Raw genomic sequence first — 18,652 nt, 5'->3', positions numbered from 1 at the left:
TATATATATATATATATATATATATATATATATATATATATATATATATAGTCTACAAAGGTTAAAGACTGAAGGATTGTGGCATTAATATGTTGATAAAATTGTCATATTTTCGCCATAGACGTTACCATAGTTTATGCTAATTTGTAGGAGGAATCGCAGAATAAATATTTACTCCATTACATAAGTCATTAAACTTTGTACGAATCGAAGCATCCATTGTTGAGCATTGTCAGGTCAAACCACTGCACGCTTTCTGATAATAATTCAGACTTTAATTGTACGAGCCAGAGTCTCGCCCTAGTGTCAGAGTCCTGACCTGCGACTGCGGCCTGATGCCTCCGATGCCCCGGCACTCTGCCAGGCCGAGGGTGTCTGTCCCACGGGCCTCCAGACACAAACCGCCTTGTCTCAGCACACTGGACACCGCTTCCTGCTCGGGGACCCTGAGGGAGCCATTGAGAGAGAGGAGAGGGAGAGGCCAATGAGAGGTCTCATTACGACAAGAAAGAACAGATGGATTGAATTGACTGGTTTCCCTATTGAGGATTTGGATCGCACCGCTAGGTAATGTGCCCTATTACAACACGCTCTTATGAAAATATACAATTACAAGTCAAGAAACCACAGTTATTTGGAAGCATGGCATGGAGCAACTAGCAGCGGCTTAAGAAACAAGCTGGTGGGATCAACTCTAATACCCCACTCAGATGTTCCCATCCAAATTGGATGTATTAACATCATTGGTTCTGAATGTGGTGTCATATTAATTCCAAGGATTTTCGCATATTTTTCTAATTTAGGTGCTCGGGAAGAAGAGATTTTGACTGCATTTATCAATGTGTCTTTTCTTTCTCTAAACATGGCTTTTTAGTTCTGAAATTAAATCATTTTTATCTCATTTCAGCCCAAATCAAAACAAACACAAACAAACACAAAAGTATTTTATATTTGTTTGGTTTTTAATGGTGTTTGGAGCCCTTGTTGATGTTAAATAACAGTTCAAAATAAGTACTACCAATTGTATCCACAGGTCAGGCATGCCAGGATAACCTGCAGTCATACCATACACCTCCATTCAATAATTATATTTGGATTAAAATGTGTCGTACCTCAGCTCAGGATAGACGTTCTCCATGTACCAGCGGAAAGGTTTGCAGTTCAACTTCCGCCGCAGAGTCAGACGGTCTGCAATGCTACAAAAAACAACAACACATGAGGATGCAGAGACAAACAGAACGAGAGATACAGCAGAGAGAAGAAAACGGGAAAGGGAAGGATGGAGAGTAAAGATAAAAAGTGAGATCTTAATGCAGAGATCTAATTATTAACTGTGTTGAACCTCTTTTCCACGAATACCAAAGAGCGCATTCTGTTGTAATCAACAACCACAGCACTGAGTGCTCGCTTGCGTTTCTTTGATTCAAATATAGTTTAGATCAATAATCTATTAATTAATCAACACAAAATTAATTTTGCTACAATCTTGCTGATCAGTTTATCGTTTCAGTAATTTTGCAAGTAAAAACTGCATCATTCTCTGGTTCCAGCTTCTTAAATGTGAGGCTTTGCTGCTTTACTTTGTCATATATGACAGTGAACTAAATAGTTTATGATTGGATAAAACAGGAAATTCAAAGATACCACCGTGGGCTCTGGGAACTCGTCATTTTTCATTAATTTCACATTTTTTCTATATTTTCTGATATTTTATAGACAAAATGATTCTGTGATGAATCAAGAATATAATCAGAAAGTGAATCTATAATGAACATAACTGTAAGTTTCAGCACGAGATACAAATAGCCTTAAAAAGTGCATGTAAGAAAATGGTGAAATACAGAGATCTTGCATACTAGCTCTACTTTCACAAGAGTTTGTATGGCGACAAATAGTTTGTATCGGAAATGATGAGCATGGGTAGAACAACTTGTTTACCACATTGATTGCCTGACTGAAACATTAAAGAATTCATAAAACATGGAATCTGAAATATACAATAAAGACAAAATCAGTGAGTGTCTAACCGTTGAGAGAAGAAGGAGAGAATAAAACGGACAAACCTGCCAAAGGCCTTGCCCTGGGCTGACGGCCTCGCAGAGTAGTAGTACTGTTTATACTCGTCCATCCACACCTCGGCAGCACGCCGGGTGTTCCTGCACGGACACAGACACACAACACCTGCTCAGACACAGTAATGACAGTGCTGCTGGCATTCCTGGGGGCAGCTCTAATGACAGTGTCACACACACATTGGTGTTCAGACACCACGAAAGCCCCACGTCTCCATCAGGAATGTCATCCTCCTTAAATTCTTTGTGTATTTGCAAGTGAAGACAAACCGGCCAAGGAGACAATTTGGTGTATTTCAGACCAATCCAACGTGCAGCAGTATCTTTTAGACAAGATTACACAAAACTCGATAGTATTTACAGCCGAAGTTGACATTCTGTACAGCACATTGGTGGTAAATATTGTCTGTGTTCAGATGGAGAGGAAAGAAAACTAAAGAGTGAAATAAACACACAGCATTAAGCCTTTAATCCAGGAAATCCAAATCTTTTTTTGCCCCATATTTTATAATAACTGTATAGTTGAGATATTTATTTGCTCTGTATTTCACTGTGGTTACTTACTCAATAAAAAACTAAATACAAATAGACCTTTAAGAAACACTTTGGTGATTTGTACAACCAACTGTAGTTAAAAATGATGAGATAAAATGGAGCAAAACAACCTATGAAGTTCTATAATTATAATACATTTTTGTTGCTGAATCCCTGAGTTTCTTTGCAGGCTGTTCAGGCCTCACAGGTCTCACAGGTCAACCCACTCACTTAATGTAGGTGAGAGCATTGCCTTCTGGGAAGTCGTAAGGGTGCCGTTTCCTGAACACGTGACCCACGCGGCTGCAAGGAAGAATCTCCAGGCTTCCTCCGCACATCCACACCCGGAAAGAAAGCTCTGCAGGAGGACAGACAAGAGGATGAGGTCAAGTATGCAGGTAGGTAGTCAGCCATATATATATATATATACTGTATATATATATATGTGTGTGTGTGTGTGTGTGTGTGTGTGTGTGTGTGTGTGTGTGTGTGTAAATTATTAATGGTCTGCATCATCACAATATCGACCCGGCCATGTTCATCCGATATATTTTTGATGCAGTAGATGGATATACAGTAAGCTGTAAATCAGCAGTATGAAAGCTGTTATTGCGGATAATTTAATGCTCTGCTGCAAATTCCAAGGACACAATTGGCATCTACAGAACGGGCTGCTGGGCCTCTGCAGCATCCAGAAGCATCTGCAGTGGTCCAGACCCAACACGGCTCAGTACATTAAATGTAAATGAATGCCAGTTTCATGACTTGAATTGGACTTTTTCAATATTATTTGTGTATTCATGACGGCCGTGTCATTGGATAGAGCAGGTTATTTTATTTTTTTACAAATACACATGGCAGTCAAGAAGAGGAATAATCATTGTTTATTCATTTCAAATAGTTCCAAATTATTGATATTCAGCAGAAGAAAATCATTGTTCTTCTATTTTACTGTAAGTATACTAATGGGTTGCAAGCAGGTAAAATTCATTATCCCTCATTGATTTTCCTTTTAATACAGTGACTTGTGCGATGTTGAAGTTTAGAGAAGCTACGTATAAAGATTTGGTTAAATATTCAAATTCAGTATGCTTTAAATCTACTAAAGTACGAGTGTGATCTCCTGCCCACCTACTTCTCCTCTACCAAAATGTAAACATCTTTTAGAAAAAGGAAGTTTAAGAAAATAATTAGAATTAAACGATACAATTAGGAATATTTACAATGTTATTTTATGATATGATAAGTTTTCCAGCAGGGTAGAGTAAAGCTGGGTTTTGCCTCAAAGACATTCTGAGTAGGACCCCTGTGAAGGATGATTCAGGTAAAAGTTGAGCGAGCTCACCAAAGTTCTCCCCTCCCCAGATGTCCATGTGGGTGTCATACTGGCCCAGGTGGTTGAACCAGCTCTTGTCCATGACGAAGATCCCACCAGCGATGACCGGAGTCCTGCAGAGTAGAGCGGAGTCATTTCATGTAACTCACTCTCTTATTCAGAGAGACATTTTCAGTGCAGCCAGAGGAGTCTGGGAAGTTTGTATAGGATCGCGTGATGACGATGATTTCTAATTCTGCAGAGAAGACTTCATGCTTCAATTGAAGTTACATTATAGCTCACATTCTTAGTTCATAGTTAGATGTATAATAAGTTGTCCAAGGGTGCAACTCCACAGGCCGTGTGAGCTCCAGGCTGACTGTGTGTTAACTGCTTTGTGCTAATTCAACTAAACATTTGTGTGGAAGTAAAGCACAACATCCACTGACAAAATAAAGGCCTCAAGGTGGTTTTGTGGAGGGTCCTTGTGTCAAATACTAGTTTTATGATTTGATATTTGTGCTAACATGTTGTGTATTCCTAAATTAATTTGTGTTACATCATTTTACAATTTCGCAAACTGGGGAATCGTATTTTAGGGTAGAAAAACATCCAGACACAAGAACAGTGGGTTACAGTAAAAGGGGGCCAGCAGCTTATTTTTCCTGCCATGGGCAAAGGAATTTAATCTTTAAACAAGAGACACCACAAAGGTTCCTACGTGACAGAATAGAGCAGACAGGCAGAAAAGGTTTTAAAATGGTTAAAAGAGAAGTTTTAACCATTTAAAACCAGAATTGAACCATTTTGGGTATCACTAGACAAAAAACATCTAGGAAGACAAATATATTTTTTTGTATTCAAGCATGTGTCGCAACATTATGTTCATGAGGAAATGTTCAGGTCTGAAACGTTTCCAAAGGCTCTATGGATCCCAACAGCACAAAGGAAGAGGAAGAGGGATGAAGACGAGCAGTGTCGACAGACCTGATTGCCTGTGTCGGGTCGCTCCTCGCCATTTTCTGCTCGATTGGAATCTGCTCCCATTTGAAGTGGAGACTCCAGTCAAATCCTGAAAAGAAAGAGAGCACAACAGGTCAGATCCAGTTACAAACACTTATTCTACAGGAGAAGACAGATTAGAGTATTTTGCAGATTTCAGTTGAACTAACTTTCATGATTTAACCTTTTAGTTAGCTTCAATGAAAACATTGCATCTTGGCAAACTTTACTAATCCATTCAGGAATTTCTATCATGTGTTTTGAATTATTCTGGAAGGCATCGTGATGTCATACAACGAGGGAGTTTCCAAAAAGGGTTTTCTTTGACTGCAGCTTGTGTGCTATCAGCCGTCACTGTACATGATTTGTGTGCTGTGTCCTGACCTCCTCTCAAGTCAGCAGAAGCAGCCAAATAGGCAAAGTTATCCAGGCTGATGACATCAATGATGGGGCTGACCACTCGCGTATGGTCCTGCATGAGAGGAGAAGGACACATTATTATTGAGACATGATTGAACATCTACGTTTGAACTTATATGCCGTTTTAAGTCAGTGTTTTATGCATGTTTTATATATTATAATCCATTACATTTAAGTTACATAGGTGATGTGGTGGAGAGATTGTCCACATCAAACAGTCACGTTTATCCATGATACAGCAATTATTTCTATGTTAAGCAGATTGTCGCGTAAATACCTCGACAGCATTATGTGTCTGAATAATTAGGACGGGGACTCTTTTTAATAACTGATGAATGCAGAGAAGGGATTTATGGCACAACGTTAATTGCTAAGCAGGTGCATGGAGACGGGAAATAGTGAAAAGAGGTCAAACCCCTTCAATCAAAGATAACTAATCCTGTAGAAAGACATTTTAATGACATGAAGCATCTCATTTCATGTTTTGTTTTTAATTAGGCATATAAGCCAAAGAGGTGGAAATGTCAGGAAAAAGGGAGAGGCGTGGATTTTTATCTCGAAGGTTTATTCCCAAGTCTGCTAACTTGTCGCTCTCGTTACCAATATTAGCTGCTCTGTTTCAACAGTGCTGGGCTGAAATTCAGCCAACGTGTCGTTCTGTCAGGAGGGACATTGACTTCAACCAAATTAGCTATGAGTAAAGAAAAGTAACTAACTAACTAAAGTCCACGAACCTCAATATATAGATTACAGCACACTTGTAATGCACTACAGAAGGATTCATGTTTTATTTTTGGTAATGTTTAATGTAGTGAGGTTGAGATGAAGCTTTTTATATTACAGGACTTTTTATTAAAGGACTTTTTAAATAAAATGGGAGTTCAGATTATTCAGACTGCTTGTATAAATTGATGAAAAATAATCGTTGACAAGTGCATTGTCATCGAAACATGAGTCCAGTGAAGATTCACCCCAACACTGTAATTGAGCTCCTCTATTGAGCATTAACAGGCAGTCTGTAAATACTAATAAATGTTGATAACAACTGTGGTGGAAAAAAATCCTATATCTGCTTTGCGTGAGTCTTTTAATGCTGAAATACATAATACCAAAAACCAGGTTGTCTTTTAAGTATTTATTCTCTGCGCAGAGAAGGTTCAATCATCACAACAGAATGCGTACAGTCTCAGTGAGGAAGAACCAAGAAAAAAAGTGAAGAAGCTTTCCTTATACAGAATGAGCAAAGGTGGGGGCCGATGGCCAATGTTACAGACATTTCGGTCTCAGACTTTTGGTCTCAGACTGACAGGAACAACATTCAAAAACAACCATTACACAACACAACTTTTTATTGAAAAACGTTTCAGACGAGAATCTCTTTCAGGATCAAGTGAAAGTTTAGCAAAGTAATGAAGTTTTCTTTGTGTGTATGTCAAGAAAATAAATCAATCTATATCACTAATGAGTATTAAATGTCAGATTGTGCTGTGGGGGCACTGAAGTAGTCTCCAACTGGAATATGTGGCTAAAAACAGGTTTATTTATTGATTAACTGCCTGTTCTAATAAAAAGAGATGATTACTGGTTACAGCCCGCCTCCCTCTTTCTAGTGAACTGGAACAGAACACTTTACAAATTCATGTGAGCTCAAAGCGGACTTTGAATTTGCTGCTTATATTGTAAACATAAGCGATTCTTCGCACAGCAGCGGACAAATAAACTCTGAAAAGCTAAAACTACCTCCGGATGAGGAAGTAACATGAACCTTAAAGTAAAGCACAAGAGAACTGTTGACTGCTGATAGCGTGTGTGTTTGTTTGTGCGTGAGTGTTATCTGCATCTGTCTGTGAACATCCATCTGTGCCAACACTGCTGTTTGCCCATGAGGCATCTGAAAGTGTTCGTGTAGTCGCGCAGCTTAGCATCGGGACAATCCAACTGGCTGTCTCTAATTAGAGCCGTCCCTCTCTTTGCTCAGAGGTTGAACCCGTCGTGAACTTTGTGTTCATTGGACCAAAGAGTGTGTGTGTGTGTGTGTGTGTGTGTGTGTGTGTGTGTGTGTGTGTGTGTGGGAGGGAGGGAGCGGGTGTGAAAAGCCACTCTGCCAGAGAGCAATTTGGAAAGTGATGCTCTCAACAGCTTTAAGCAATAGACATTTATGGGGCTTTTAATGAGCATCTGTGATTTGAAAATGCATGAAGAGGCTGCACTTGCAAAATGGATGATCTCTCAATATTTCGACCCTCTCCCACTCTTTTTTTATTCTCTCGTTCTGTGTTTGAATTTATTGCGGAGTGCTGTCATTTTGTCCCTCACATCTGGCTGTTTTTAGTGTAGCCAATGAAGGAATTTAGGCTTATTCTTCTACTGGATGCTAATTTGGAAAAGTGAAATAATTGACATGATGAAGTGAAGCGTGTTTTGTGCACACTGAATTTCAGTTTTCAAATGTCATTTGGCGAGTGTAGACCTCTATTCCTTTGCTTCATCGCTGAGTAATGTCACATCTGTCTCTGAATAAGAGCCCAACAGAGGACGCACTGTCTAGCTTGGGCGAAAAGGTCAAGAGCCAGCCAGAATTCTTTTTTTTTTTTTTGCCTTGAATCATGTTGTCACTGTACACGCTTATTGCTCATACACTGTGTGGAACTCTCATTGTTTGTGGTACTTTTGACTTCACAGAAAGTATTCTCTTGAGTAATTAAGAATGCAATATGAGATCTCATAAATATGATTGTTTGCTTTAGATAAAACTACCAAACTTCATATAAAATAGTTGAATTTAGCTCCATCTCAACCACAGAAAGAATTCACTTAAAGATAAATATTTTGGCACCGGATTTCACTGAATCAATGAGGCTGTTTCTGTTCCATTTCTGATGAATGTGTCTGAGCTAAAATGCAAATTGTTTCTGGTGTTTTAGACAAATGGTCCCCAGCCTGGCGTCAGGTCCAGAGATAAATAGGAAGGAGCAGAGGGATTGCACGATGATTAACAGGAGAGGAACGACATATAAAAAAGGGTCTTCTTCTGCTACACAAAGTTGTGTTTATGCTTTCAGACTTTCTACTAATCATTGCATTTTCATGTCAATTACTGGATCATTTTACTTCTTCAGGACTCTTAAATTATTCATATAAAACAGACAAATCAAACATTTATGGAGTCACAACTTAAAAAGGTTTGGGGGCCACGTCATTAGTTATGGTCAGTGAAGAAAGGCAAGAAAAAGAGGGGAGAGGGGCATCCAGGAATGATGTATTATTATCCAATTGTTAAGTGTACAACTGCTGTAGCTAAATTCATCCGGCACATTACAATTATTCTCCATGGTCTAAAAAAGGTAATGACTTTTAAGAAGGTATTAAATGTCACCCCAGCCTTATAAGCTATATCTTTCACTGAACTTAAATCTCTAATCCCTGTACATTTATGAGCAGCGAGCTCATTATAAGTACTTCATTTCGAATTACATTCAAGTGGGTTCATTTGCTGCTCTAAATTAAAAAATGAAAAGTGTCATTATGTTGCATTAAAAGGAGATAGACGGTGATCCTTCATCAGTGTTCCTGCCCTCAGAGGCCTTCGTGAACCCAGAACTGAGGTCTCGGGAAGACTGATGAATCCAGGACCGGGTGCAGCCGGGCCGAGGAGCTGGTGAATTATCACTGAGCCCTACGCTCTCATGAATGCCAGACTGAAAGATTGTAATGCAAGCTGGATGAGTCACAGCCGCCCAGAGCCAAGTATGAGTGTACAGCAACGCAAACACGATGTGCACACACTCACAATGTGCAGAGTCTTCTGAATAACACATTGTACAGTTTTGCTGCATGCAACGTTTCAGTTTGGGTTCTTGTCTGGTGTACTTTCTGAACAAACAGAGTTTTGTCCTACAGCAAAGAACAAATACTTTATTTATTGCTCTTTTAAAAGGAATCATTCTACATTTTGGGAGATACTCTCTTGCTGAGGGTTAGATGAGAAGATTGTTACTATTCTCATGGTTGTGGGGTAAAGGTTCAGTACAGCTCCAGTCAGGAGAAAGTTAGCGTAGCTTAGCATAAAGGCGAGAAATTGGGGGAAACAGCTAACGTGGCTCCGTCCAAAGTTAACTAAACAGAGCTACCAGCACCTCCAACACTTACTAATTTACACGCAATAGCACTTTTTTTTATTTCCGTCAGCACAAAAAAAGTGTAAAAACACATAAACCTGTGAAACTGTAAATTGAACTTGTGTACAGATTAAACAACTGACGTGTTAATTAGTGTGAGTTTTGGAAGTACCGGTAGGTGGATTTTTGTTATTCTTAGCCATGTTAGCAGTTTCCCCGTTTCCAGTCTGTATGCTAAGCTAAGCTAAGCAGCTGCATATATTTACAGTACAGACAGAGCGGTAAAGATCTTCTCAGCAAACTCTCGGCAAGAGAGTGAATAAATGTATTTCCTAAAATGTCAAACTATTCCTTTAATGTATGTCAATGACTCTTTGTGCATCGAGAGGATTGGAGAAGCTGCTAAAAAGCAGAGGAGGAAGAAGAGAAAAAGTAGAAGAGAGCTTGTAGACATCGAGGCAGCTGAAACAAACGCAGCTCTTCCTTTAAACCAAGAGACTGAAGCACACATGGAAGCAGCTCTCTCCGAGAGTCAGACTTCAGTGGGAGCACACGAGAGAGGAGAACTGACGAAGCTCCTGTTGCACAGTCAGTGGGAATGTTTGCCTGCGATGGTGGATGGCAGAGGATTTGGGAGAGCAGCTGTGCTGCTTAGAGCCCAGTCGCAGGTTAATAATGTCAGGGGAGGAAAGACACTGCCAACAAACAGCCTATTACTCATTAGCAAGTGAGGAAGGTTTCCACAGCTACATCTCTCTTTATCAAAATACCAGACACTCATGTCTCGGTGAGTGCACACGCTCATCTCTGCAGACGCTTACGAGTCTCTAATCATTTATTTACATTCCCCGTGTGCGCTTTTCTTGTGTGACTTTGTTGAATTGATAGAGAAAAGCAGACAGAACCGGTGAGGGCTCAAAGCCAAAACGCCCTTGAAAGTTCACATGAAAATACCACTGATACTAAAAATGACGGAGAAAAAAATGAATAAATTCCCCTGATAATAAAAAGCGTCTGGTTTTGCATTTCATCCCGGTCGCATTTTTGAATTGTGAAACATTCATGCATGAATGTGATGGTAGTGTCTCTGGTGGGCTGCATAATCTAATTTGTAGGATGCGGTGAAAGGGGGAAACTCTTCCCACTGCATTAAAGAAAAAGACTGTTTTTGATTAGAAATGAATCTGACATGCAGCCTGAAGCGAGAAGAAACGCACAACACAAACCACCGCATCAAAACACAAACCAGACCAACTGAATTCATGTCGTAAAACACTCCGGAGTCAAGTAGACAACGGATTGGTTGGGAATATGACTACATAATGTTTCCAGCAGCGGCAAGGTGGAGTGTGATTTCGGGTATAGTTTGAATTCAATCAAATTAAGTGTTTATTCAACAATATGCGCTGCCAACGTATTACATTGCAGCCAATCAAATCTACCAAGAAAAAGAGCAAAATCCTCTGAAGCTTTATATCACAGCCGCAAAACACAACCGTTCACCTCAGAAACGTGTTGTGTGTGTGTGCGTGTGTGTGTGTATGTGTGTGTGAGCTGCACGTCTTGAGTGTCTAATTGGAGAGTGTGAATGAAGGCAGACTGTGCGCCTGACGGTCTGTACCTCCTTGACTCTCTGGATCATCGGCTGCAGCCAATCAGCGTTGACCTCGCAGTGGCTGTCCAAGAAGGTCAAGATGGAGGCCGAGGCCGTGTTGGCTCCACGCACACGTGATCGGATCAGACCTGAGGGAGAGCGGGGGGGGGGGGAAATGACACGGAAGTCTGAAACCGGTCCAATATTTCCAATTTGAGAAAATTGGATGCTGCTTCACCGCAAGTAGGGACTTCAATATTTCGATGCCTAATGTGGCGAAGTGAGTGCCAGCATGAAACTAAAGCACATTTATGGGTCGCTATGGAAGGTGGACTCTACTGATTTGACATGTCATTACTTCACTTATCAAAATGACAAGGATTCTACTCCTCCATCTTCTGTTTTGTCAAGTTTGAGGAGAATACTGAGTTGTTGAGTTATTATTAACGTCGGATGTGTTTTCTTAGTATTTGAATTCTGGATATTTCAACCTCAGATGCATACATTCTTTACAGTTAGTTTTATTAACCGTCATTTGAAAGTCCCTCAACTTTATGGAAGACTAATATTTAATGACTGGAGTCCATTTCTAAAAGGAAAAACATTGTTACCACTGTTAACACAGTTGATTAATGCACTCGCTCTCTCTGCATCGCCTTGTCTACTTCTACTTTAGTAAATGTTACTTTAATTCCTTTGTTTTCCCACAATGCCTTGCAAAAGCTACAAGTGAACAGATGTGCTTCCGGTATGGATTGCATAGATAGGTGAAGAGAATGATTGCAAAAGTTTTTTTTTAAGTTTTCTAAGTTGCATTCTAGTCTACTGAGGCAACTGTTGACAGTGAAACATGCCTCGCTGCCTCTTTCTCAACGTGTTTCTTCTTGTTTTATTAATGGCCATCGTTTCAAAACAGAAAGCTGCTGATTAATGACTACAAGTGACTCATGTTTACAAATGATGTTGTTAAATGTAGTCAGACTCTATTGAAACCACGTTGAAAAGGTTTTCACGTGTCACATTATCTCGGTTTGATCAGTTTTCTGACTGAACGAGTTAGAGGCCTATACTAGCAAACAGCACAGTGCAGAAATGCAGAGTAAAGTTTTAATCAGTGTCAATTTCCCTTTTAAGTTCTGAACTATTTGAAGACCTTGTTAGGTGGAAAAGAGTCTGTGCAACCAAAAGCTTTTTGAAACGGAGCTGGATAATTGTGTTAGTCTGAAGTAGACGCCAGAATGTGTCTCGCTTTTAGCCCCAAACACAAAGTGCTTGTCAGAAAAAAACAGTGTTAATGTGGAGCCGAGAGTCAAATCTATTTTAAAACAAACCAAGTTAAGAACAGAATTGCTACAGGCAGGAGGGGAATAGTAATAAAGGTGTCTTTCCTCATCAAAAGTGTGTCTACAATCCCAGTAATTTGCATTTAGCGCAGACACGTGTGGAGGGGGTTAATTGTCTTTTTTTTCCTGCGAAATCTTCGGTTAATTAAACAGATGCATCTCATCATCTGAAGAGTTTTGTTCCAAATTCAGAGATCGTTCAAATAACAGAAACTTGTGAAGCTGTTTGTGAAGATAATTGTGTTTTTTTTTTTAAAAGGCAAAAAAAAAAGCAGCCTTGAAGTCTAACTTTCAGTTCATTATTTGATCCTTTTAAGTTTACCTGTATTAAACCTCACTGAGGAGTTCATGTTTCTCAGATTAAATCATCTATTTCTTTTGTTCTCCGCTTGCGCAGCTCACGGCATCAGCAGGGGTGAAAAAATAATTGATTTATTTTTGTTGTATAGAAATATGAGTCATACTTGTTTTTTAAATTAAATTCCTCAGAAGTGCACTTTGTAACAAGGCTGTTCTGACTCAAACATCTTTAACCCGTTTGATTCGGTTAAAACAAACTCCATTTGCCTGGTGAGTACGGGAGCATATTTATGGGAGCATATATGTGAGTATTCTTTTTTAAGATTAATTTTTCCTTTGGACATTTTGCCTTTGTTAGATTGTCAGGGGTCAACATGTAGCTACGCTTACAGAGAGGGTTTGTTATTCTATACTTAGCTGTGTCCAGTCCAATGTGAGCATTTACTGCTTTTTCGTTTTACAGTTTACAGTGTACAGTTCATCTATAGCAACATTAGCCTGCCTCCTTATGCTTGCTTGTTGTAATTGTAGGTACATTTTCTGCTCCAGTGCTTGATGACCTCAGGCAGCAGTTTGGCACATTAAAGGAGAGAAAGTCAATGATGCCTGAAGGTGTGAAACCATTAAGAGCTGCGTAAAGAGGGAATCACGTCTTAAAATCAATCAAAAGTCACTGACAGGGATTGCTTTCTTCTGCTGAAAGTCTCTGTATTTGTTGGGTCATCCGGTTTAAAAATGAAATAGAGATTGTTTCCTGACATGATGGCATGGATTTGGAGCTCACTCCGACTTGTGTACCTCAGCTGCCAGTAGGGAACTGCTGGCCTAAATTCAATATGCTTATGTTTTGTCAGCGTGTGGTTCGTGAGCCCAAAGAAAGCAGCAACCGGAGTAAAAGGGATTCTTTTTAAGACACGCAAACAAATCAGCAACATGGCTCTCTGTTGGCTCTTTTTAGTTTGGCTGATCTTTCTTGCTTTGAAGGTCGAGGATTTAATCTAATTCCAGGATTAACTTCATTCAAATCAGAATCACGTGGGCGATGAAACAAACAATGATTTCATGTTTTTATACAGTTTTTTTAACATTTCGTGGTTTTGAATATCAGGATGAAACGGAAAAAAATGATGTAGAGTTGATGTCCAAGTGACTTTCTCATGTCAGCTCTATGCATCCGTCCACAGGAAGTAACAGGTGCACAAAGAGGTTCTTTAGTGTAGATTATGGCTCTGATAGTTAGTCTGGCTCAGTTATGTGTAGAGCTGAAATTATTAGACAACTGATTGATTGATTGATTGATTGACATCAACATAAATCTAAATCTATTTATCAAGCAAGAATGACTTCTAAGGCTTCTAAAGTGTGATTATATTTGTCTTTTCTCGTTTTCATTTAATTGTGAATTTAATAGTTTGGGGTTATGTTCACACAGAATGGGCTCTTAGTACTTGTGATGGTTATTGTTCACTATTCTTTTACGTATTAACTACTAGACAATTAATTGATAAGTCAAAAAAAAGAATAAGAGTAATGATTGTTAGTTGCCACAGAATTATTCCGCGTGGAAGCGTCCCTCAATCATAGATATGCTCTGAATTTGGAATTTAGCACCTTTAATTGATTTAATTAAAGATGAATCATTTTATTTTCCTCCTCATATTGTTTTTTAAATGTAGTTCTAATGCATTCATTTGCATTATGTAAATCCGTTTGAGTTGCCTCTGTTTTTAAAAGGTGCTGTACTAATAAACATGACTTTCATTTTTTTCGTTATTGAAGATAACTTGGACGGGTTAAAAAACATACCACATACAGCACATTTAAGCCCGCAGTCTCTCCCCCCCCCCCCGTCCCTCCACACTCACCCTCTCTCCTGCCGTTTCTCAGGCAGCGCACTTTGGGGATCTGAGAGAGCAGCTGGCAGTCCTCAGCTGGAGGAGGAGAGCAGAGGAGATGGGACGTTATGGTGGAACAGCAGAACACACACTGAGAAACACATACCTCCTCATCGCAGATACACACCCTCAGTAAAACATGACCTGAACACATTCAAACACAACATCCATCAGTGGTCCATCACAGTCCTGAAAATAATCAGGAACACGTAAACTCAAAAAGCAGTTCAGAGTGACTGAGTGCTCAAACAAAACAGTTTCATTTCACTGGATAATCAAATTCAAAATCCCTTTTCCATAAACAAATCCAGCGAGCAGCTGATTCCCATCGTCCACTCCCTTTTTCTACATGAGCAATCTCGGGCGCAGACCTTTTGTTGATGCACACGGATGGACATCATTACAAACACACAAATACAGATACACAAACACAAACACACACACGCATCCTTGAGAGGATTAGCTTTAGCAGCAGAGAGTATGTGTGACCTTGCTGAGGGATTGTGGGTAGATCCCCCCCCCCCTGATACAGCCGTATGCTCAAGCATGATGAATTGATTTAATTGGCTGTGTGTACAAATGTGTTTGTTTTCATTTAAGCTGTTGTATCACATCGGACGTGTGTTTTGAGAGCAGGCGTGTATAAGTTCTTTAGTGGTGCTCATAAGGAGGGGACAGCTGGTCTGTGTGTGTGTGTGTGTGTGTGTGTGTGTGGAGTGAGGATTTAAGGACTCAGGGAAGATGAGCACAAAGTCATAGATCACACCCACTGAGCAGATGTTGTATACTTGTTGCCAGATTGGGTGTGTGTGTGCGTGTGTGTGTGTGAGCTTGCATACATTATACAGTTACATGCATGCAACTGCATACTGTGTGCTACAGTTATCCATGTTTTGAATATGACCTATTTTAACGCAGGGAAAATGACTAAATTAAGTGAAATTTAAAATGTCGGACTCTTTTTGGTCAATGGGAGCTCCTGTCCCAAAATGCAGTGCACAATAGAAATAAAAGAGCTTCTCTCAACCAAAAAAAAAAACTGATGACTGGTGTGATTTGTGCCTCACTATGTGCCTCACTCCTTTCAGTACAACACTGTAAAGACCATTCATTTCTTGTACACCAACAGCCAAAATAGAGCACGTTACTGTTACACGAGCACGGGGTGTATATTCTTGTCTCGTTGCATGAGTCACATGCTGTCGTCCGGACTCACAGTAAAGATCACTGTACTAAACTGAGGACTGTGCCCTTATCATTAAGGCAAGCCTTAATTAATGGGATTACACGCGCTCGCTGCCTGCTGACCAACATCCTCCAACACCTCCTCCGGCCGTCTGCCTGCCGGATCGCATTCTGACCAATGAGCTCACACTCTCACTGCCTCAGCTGACTCTCTAACTCCCTGACTTAAATAGATCTATTTGTGCTATTATCTCTGGCTAGTTATTTGTCTGAATATACAAGAATATTCTTCAAAAGAGGACAACAGAAAACAAATACATTACAATGTATAATCTTAGAATCTAGTAACATTTGTTTATAGTTGAAATGAATTTATATTTAAATAAAAAAGCCTACTCCAGCATGTTTTATTTCTCTAATGATTTCAGCTATTTTGCCAACATCTGGGTGGCACAACTGTGTGTGCAGTCTCAAAGAAAATAAGATGTAGCTGTTAACATCATGTAGTGATTTGAGGTTTTTGAGAACATGCTCGACCTCCTGCCTTCAAACCCCAACTTAAACAGCAGTTTTATTTCACTTTTCTTAGCAGGGATTACTGAGACATTAAATAAAACGCAGCATTAGAAAGTTGCGCCACAGGGAGACCGCAGAGAAGAGCTGGAGGGAGCAGAGCAGTCGACTAATGGGAGCTCATTTTGTTCAGTCAGAGTGAGGCTGAAGCCACAAACCGGAAAGAAATTATGTTTGAAACGGCTCCATATGATAACGAATGCTGAAAATATAAAACCCATGACTGGGAGGAGGTTAAGAGTCTTGTTCAAGGACAGGAAACAGACAGCCATGTTGGCTCTAACGCCATGATGCTGCCGGTTCAACGTGGGTTCAGGTAAACCGGCTGCAGCAGAGTGGGAATAAACAAGGCATTAGTGAGCTAATAGAGCTCCCGCTGCTACTGACGCTGAGACACTACTGTTAAGATGTCTGGCCAGCTCTGACACCTCAGAGTCAATGTGTGTGTGTGTGTGTGTGTGTGTGTGTGTGTCAGTGCTTGAGTGCACAGTGAATGTAGGTCACCATGCAGTTCCCACAGACAGAAGATGCATGTGGTGGTCATTACAGAAAGCGCTGTGGACAGTGTGAAGCATGAGCTCATATCATTCTTCTGCCTAATGCTGACAACGGGGAATAATTACTAGACATGTGGTTATCCTCTAAATCCACCGTCCTGGTCAGCTACATAAAAACATAACCCGCACTTTATTCTGCTATTAACTGATTTGTTTTCCCAATATCAAGGTCAATTAGACCACTAATTCACTTTTTACATATGGTGGGAAAGCTCCAGCTCATTCCTCCTATAGCTTTGTTGCTGATGTATTTTATCCCCTCAGCAGCATCACTGATCAGTTACATAATAAGTGACAAAATCCTGAAGAAGCTCTCACCTCCCGATTTCTGATTTTCTGTGATATCAGACGTCAGTGTGACTCATCTTCAAAGCCAGTCCTGTCTCTTGACATTATGCTCGCCCTACAGTTTCCTATTATTTTGGACTACTCGTTCATTGAAACATTTATGTGCAGCACACACACTCTTATTTTAATCCTGAGGAAATATCTGTCTCTTTAGCTGCTAAATGCTCCGCTATGTTCACCATCTATCTTTGTCTGTCTGACTTTACCTGCTGAGCAGGTAGCATACAGTGCGATTTGCAGAGTATTTCACTGGAAAAAGCTGCCTGCTGCGGCTGAAAGTGACGCTAATGAGAGCAGCGAGAGTAAACAACAACAATGAAGTTGTCATAAAACCCAAATAATGAACGGAAAGACACTAAAACATTGAGTAAAGCGAGGGCTGCTGAGTCAGTGGATAAATCTCTGTGGGTTCATCACCGTTCACAAAGGCCCAGAAGTAATCATCTGATCCACTGTTAAATTATGTAAAAAGTAAGAATCATATGTAATTTGTGTAAATGTAAAATTTGTACTCCTGAAATTCACAGAAACGATATAACAGTGGACAAAACCTCAGTTTGCTCAAAGGCAGCTACACCAGTTTGACCAAAAAAGAAAAGAAAAGAAACTTACGGTCAGAGCTGAAGTCATCGATCAAGATTATTTCTTGGATCAGCGATGGAGGACTTCGCATCAGGACGCTGGGAGGGAGAAAAAGAGAGCTGGAGATCAGAAAGCCACGACTCAATGCCGTCGTTCTTTGGCTTTTTCTTGTGTTTGACCTCGTTACCTTTTGATGGTGCGAAGGAGAGTAGAGCGAGCCTCATTGTGGAACGTGATGATGATGCTCGTGGAGGGAAGGTCTGTGTCATAATTCAGAGAGGCGCACCTACAGAGAGAAGAACGTATCACACATCGATCACACAGCAAGAGAAGGCTTACCTCTCTCTAAAGAAATCACATGTACGTCTTTAAACACAGCTGTGATTAGCAGCGGTGCCCCGCGGAGCCCGCCTCAGCCTCGTTGCTGTAGTGATATGGAAATGTTTCGTTGCCAAGCAACAATTGCACAGACTTCTGATTCCTTACTTCATTCTGCTACCTGGGAGCTTTAAGCATGGGCCAGAAGCACAGATTGTATAAGTGGATGTCGCTTTATGATATTTTTGAAGCTTCGAGTTCGTCTTGGTTTTGTTTTGCAGCCAGAAAGTGACACGAGAGGTTGGAGACTAAATACAACCGAGGCTGAATAAGGTATTTTGGGCGGCCATGAAGGTTACAATGAACTTTCATGAACTGAAAACAAACTGTGAAAAGGTTAAATCTGTAAGCTGAAAACGTGGTCATTGTTGGCGTTTAAAGTCTGTGTCTTCATCCAAATCTCTCAGAAACCCTAATCTCTTTTAGATCACCAAAG

General features: G+C 40.2%; 1 protein-coding gene across 1 annotated transcript in view; it reads right to left on the bottom strand.

Moving 5' to 3' along the window:
* The window catches only part of galnt16 (UDP-N-acetyl-alpha-D-galactosamine:polypeptide N-acetylgalactosaminyltransferase 16), a 32,379-nt gene that overhangs the window by 4,455 nt on the left and 9,272 nt on the right, over positions 1-18,652 (bottom strand). The window contains exons 3-13 of the mRNA XM_031847467.1: positions 18,026-18,124; positions 17,869-17,936; positions 14,564-14,629; positions 11,083-11,204; positions 5,308-5,395; positions 4,909-4,993; positions 3,952-4,055; positions 2,838-2,964; positions 2,064-2,156; positions 1,113-1,196; positions 320-446 (exon numbers count right to left, since the gene is read on the bottom strand). Coding sequence (XP_031703327.1) covers positions 320-446; positions 1,113-1,196; positions 2,064-2,156; positions 2,838-2,964; positions 3,952-4,055; positions 4,909-4,993; positions 5,308-5,395; positions 11,083-11,204; positions 14,564-14,629; positions 17,869-17,936; positions 18,026-18,124 — 1,063 coding nt within the window. The remainder of the gene's footprint in view (positions 1-319; positions 447-1,112; positions 1,197-2,063; positions 2,157-2,837; positions 2,965-3,951; positions 4,056-4,908; positions 4,994-5,307; positions 5,396-11,082; positions 11,205-14,563; positions 14,630-17,868; positions 17,937-18,025; positions 18,125-18,652) is intronic.

This window comes from Anarrhichthys ocellatus, unplaced genomic scaffold, assembly GCF_004355925.1.
Source record: "Anarrhichthys ocellatus isolate YVR2014 unplaced genomic scaffold, GSC_Weel_1.0 scaffold7, whole genome shotgun sequence".
In the NCBI taxonomy this organism is placed as follows: domain Eukaryota; kingdom Metazoa; phylum Chordata; class Actinopteri; order Perciformes; family Anarhichadidae; genus Anarrhichthys; species Anarrhichthys ocellatus.
The sequence above is the reverse complement of the archived record's forward strand: the minus strand, read 5'-3'. Positions and strand labels throughout refer to the sequence as shown.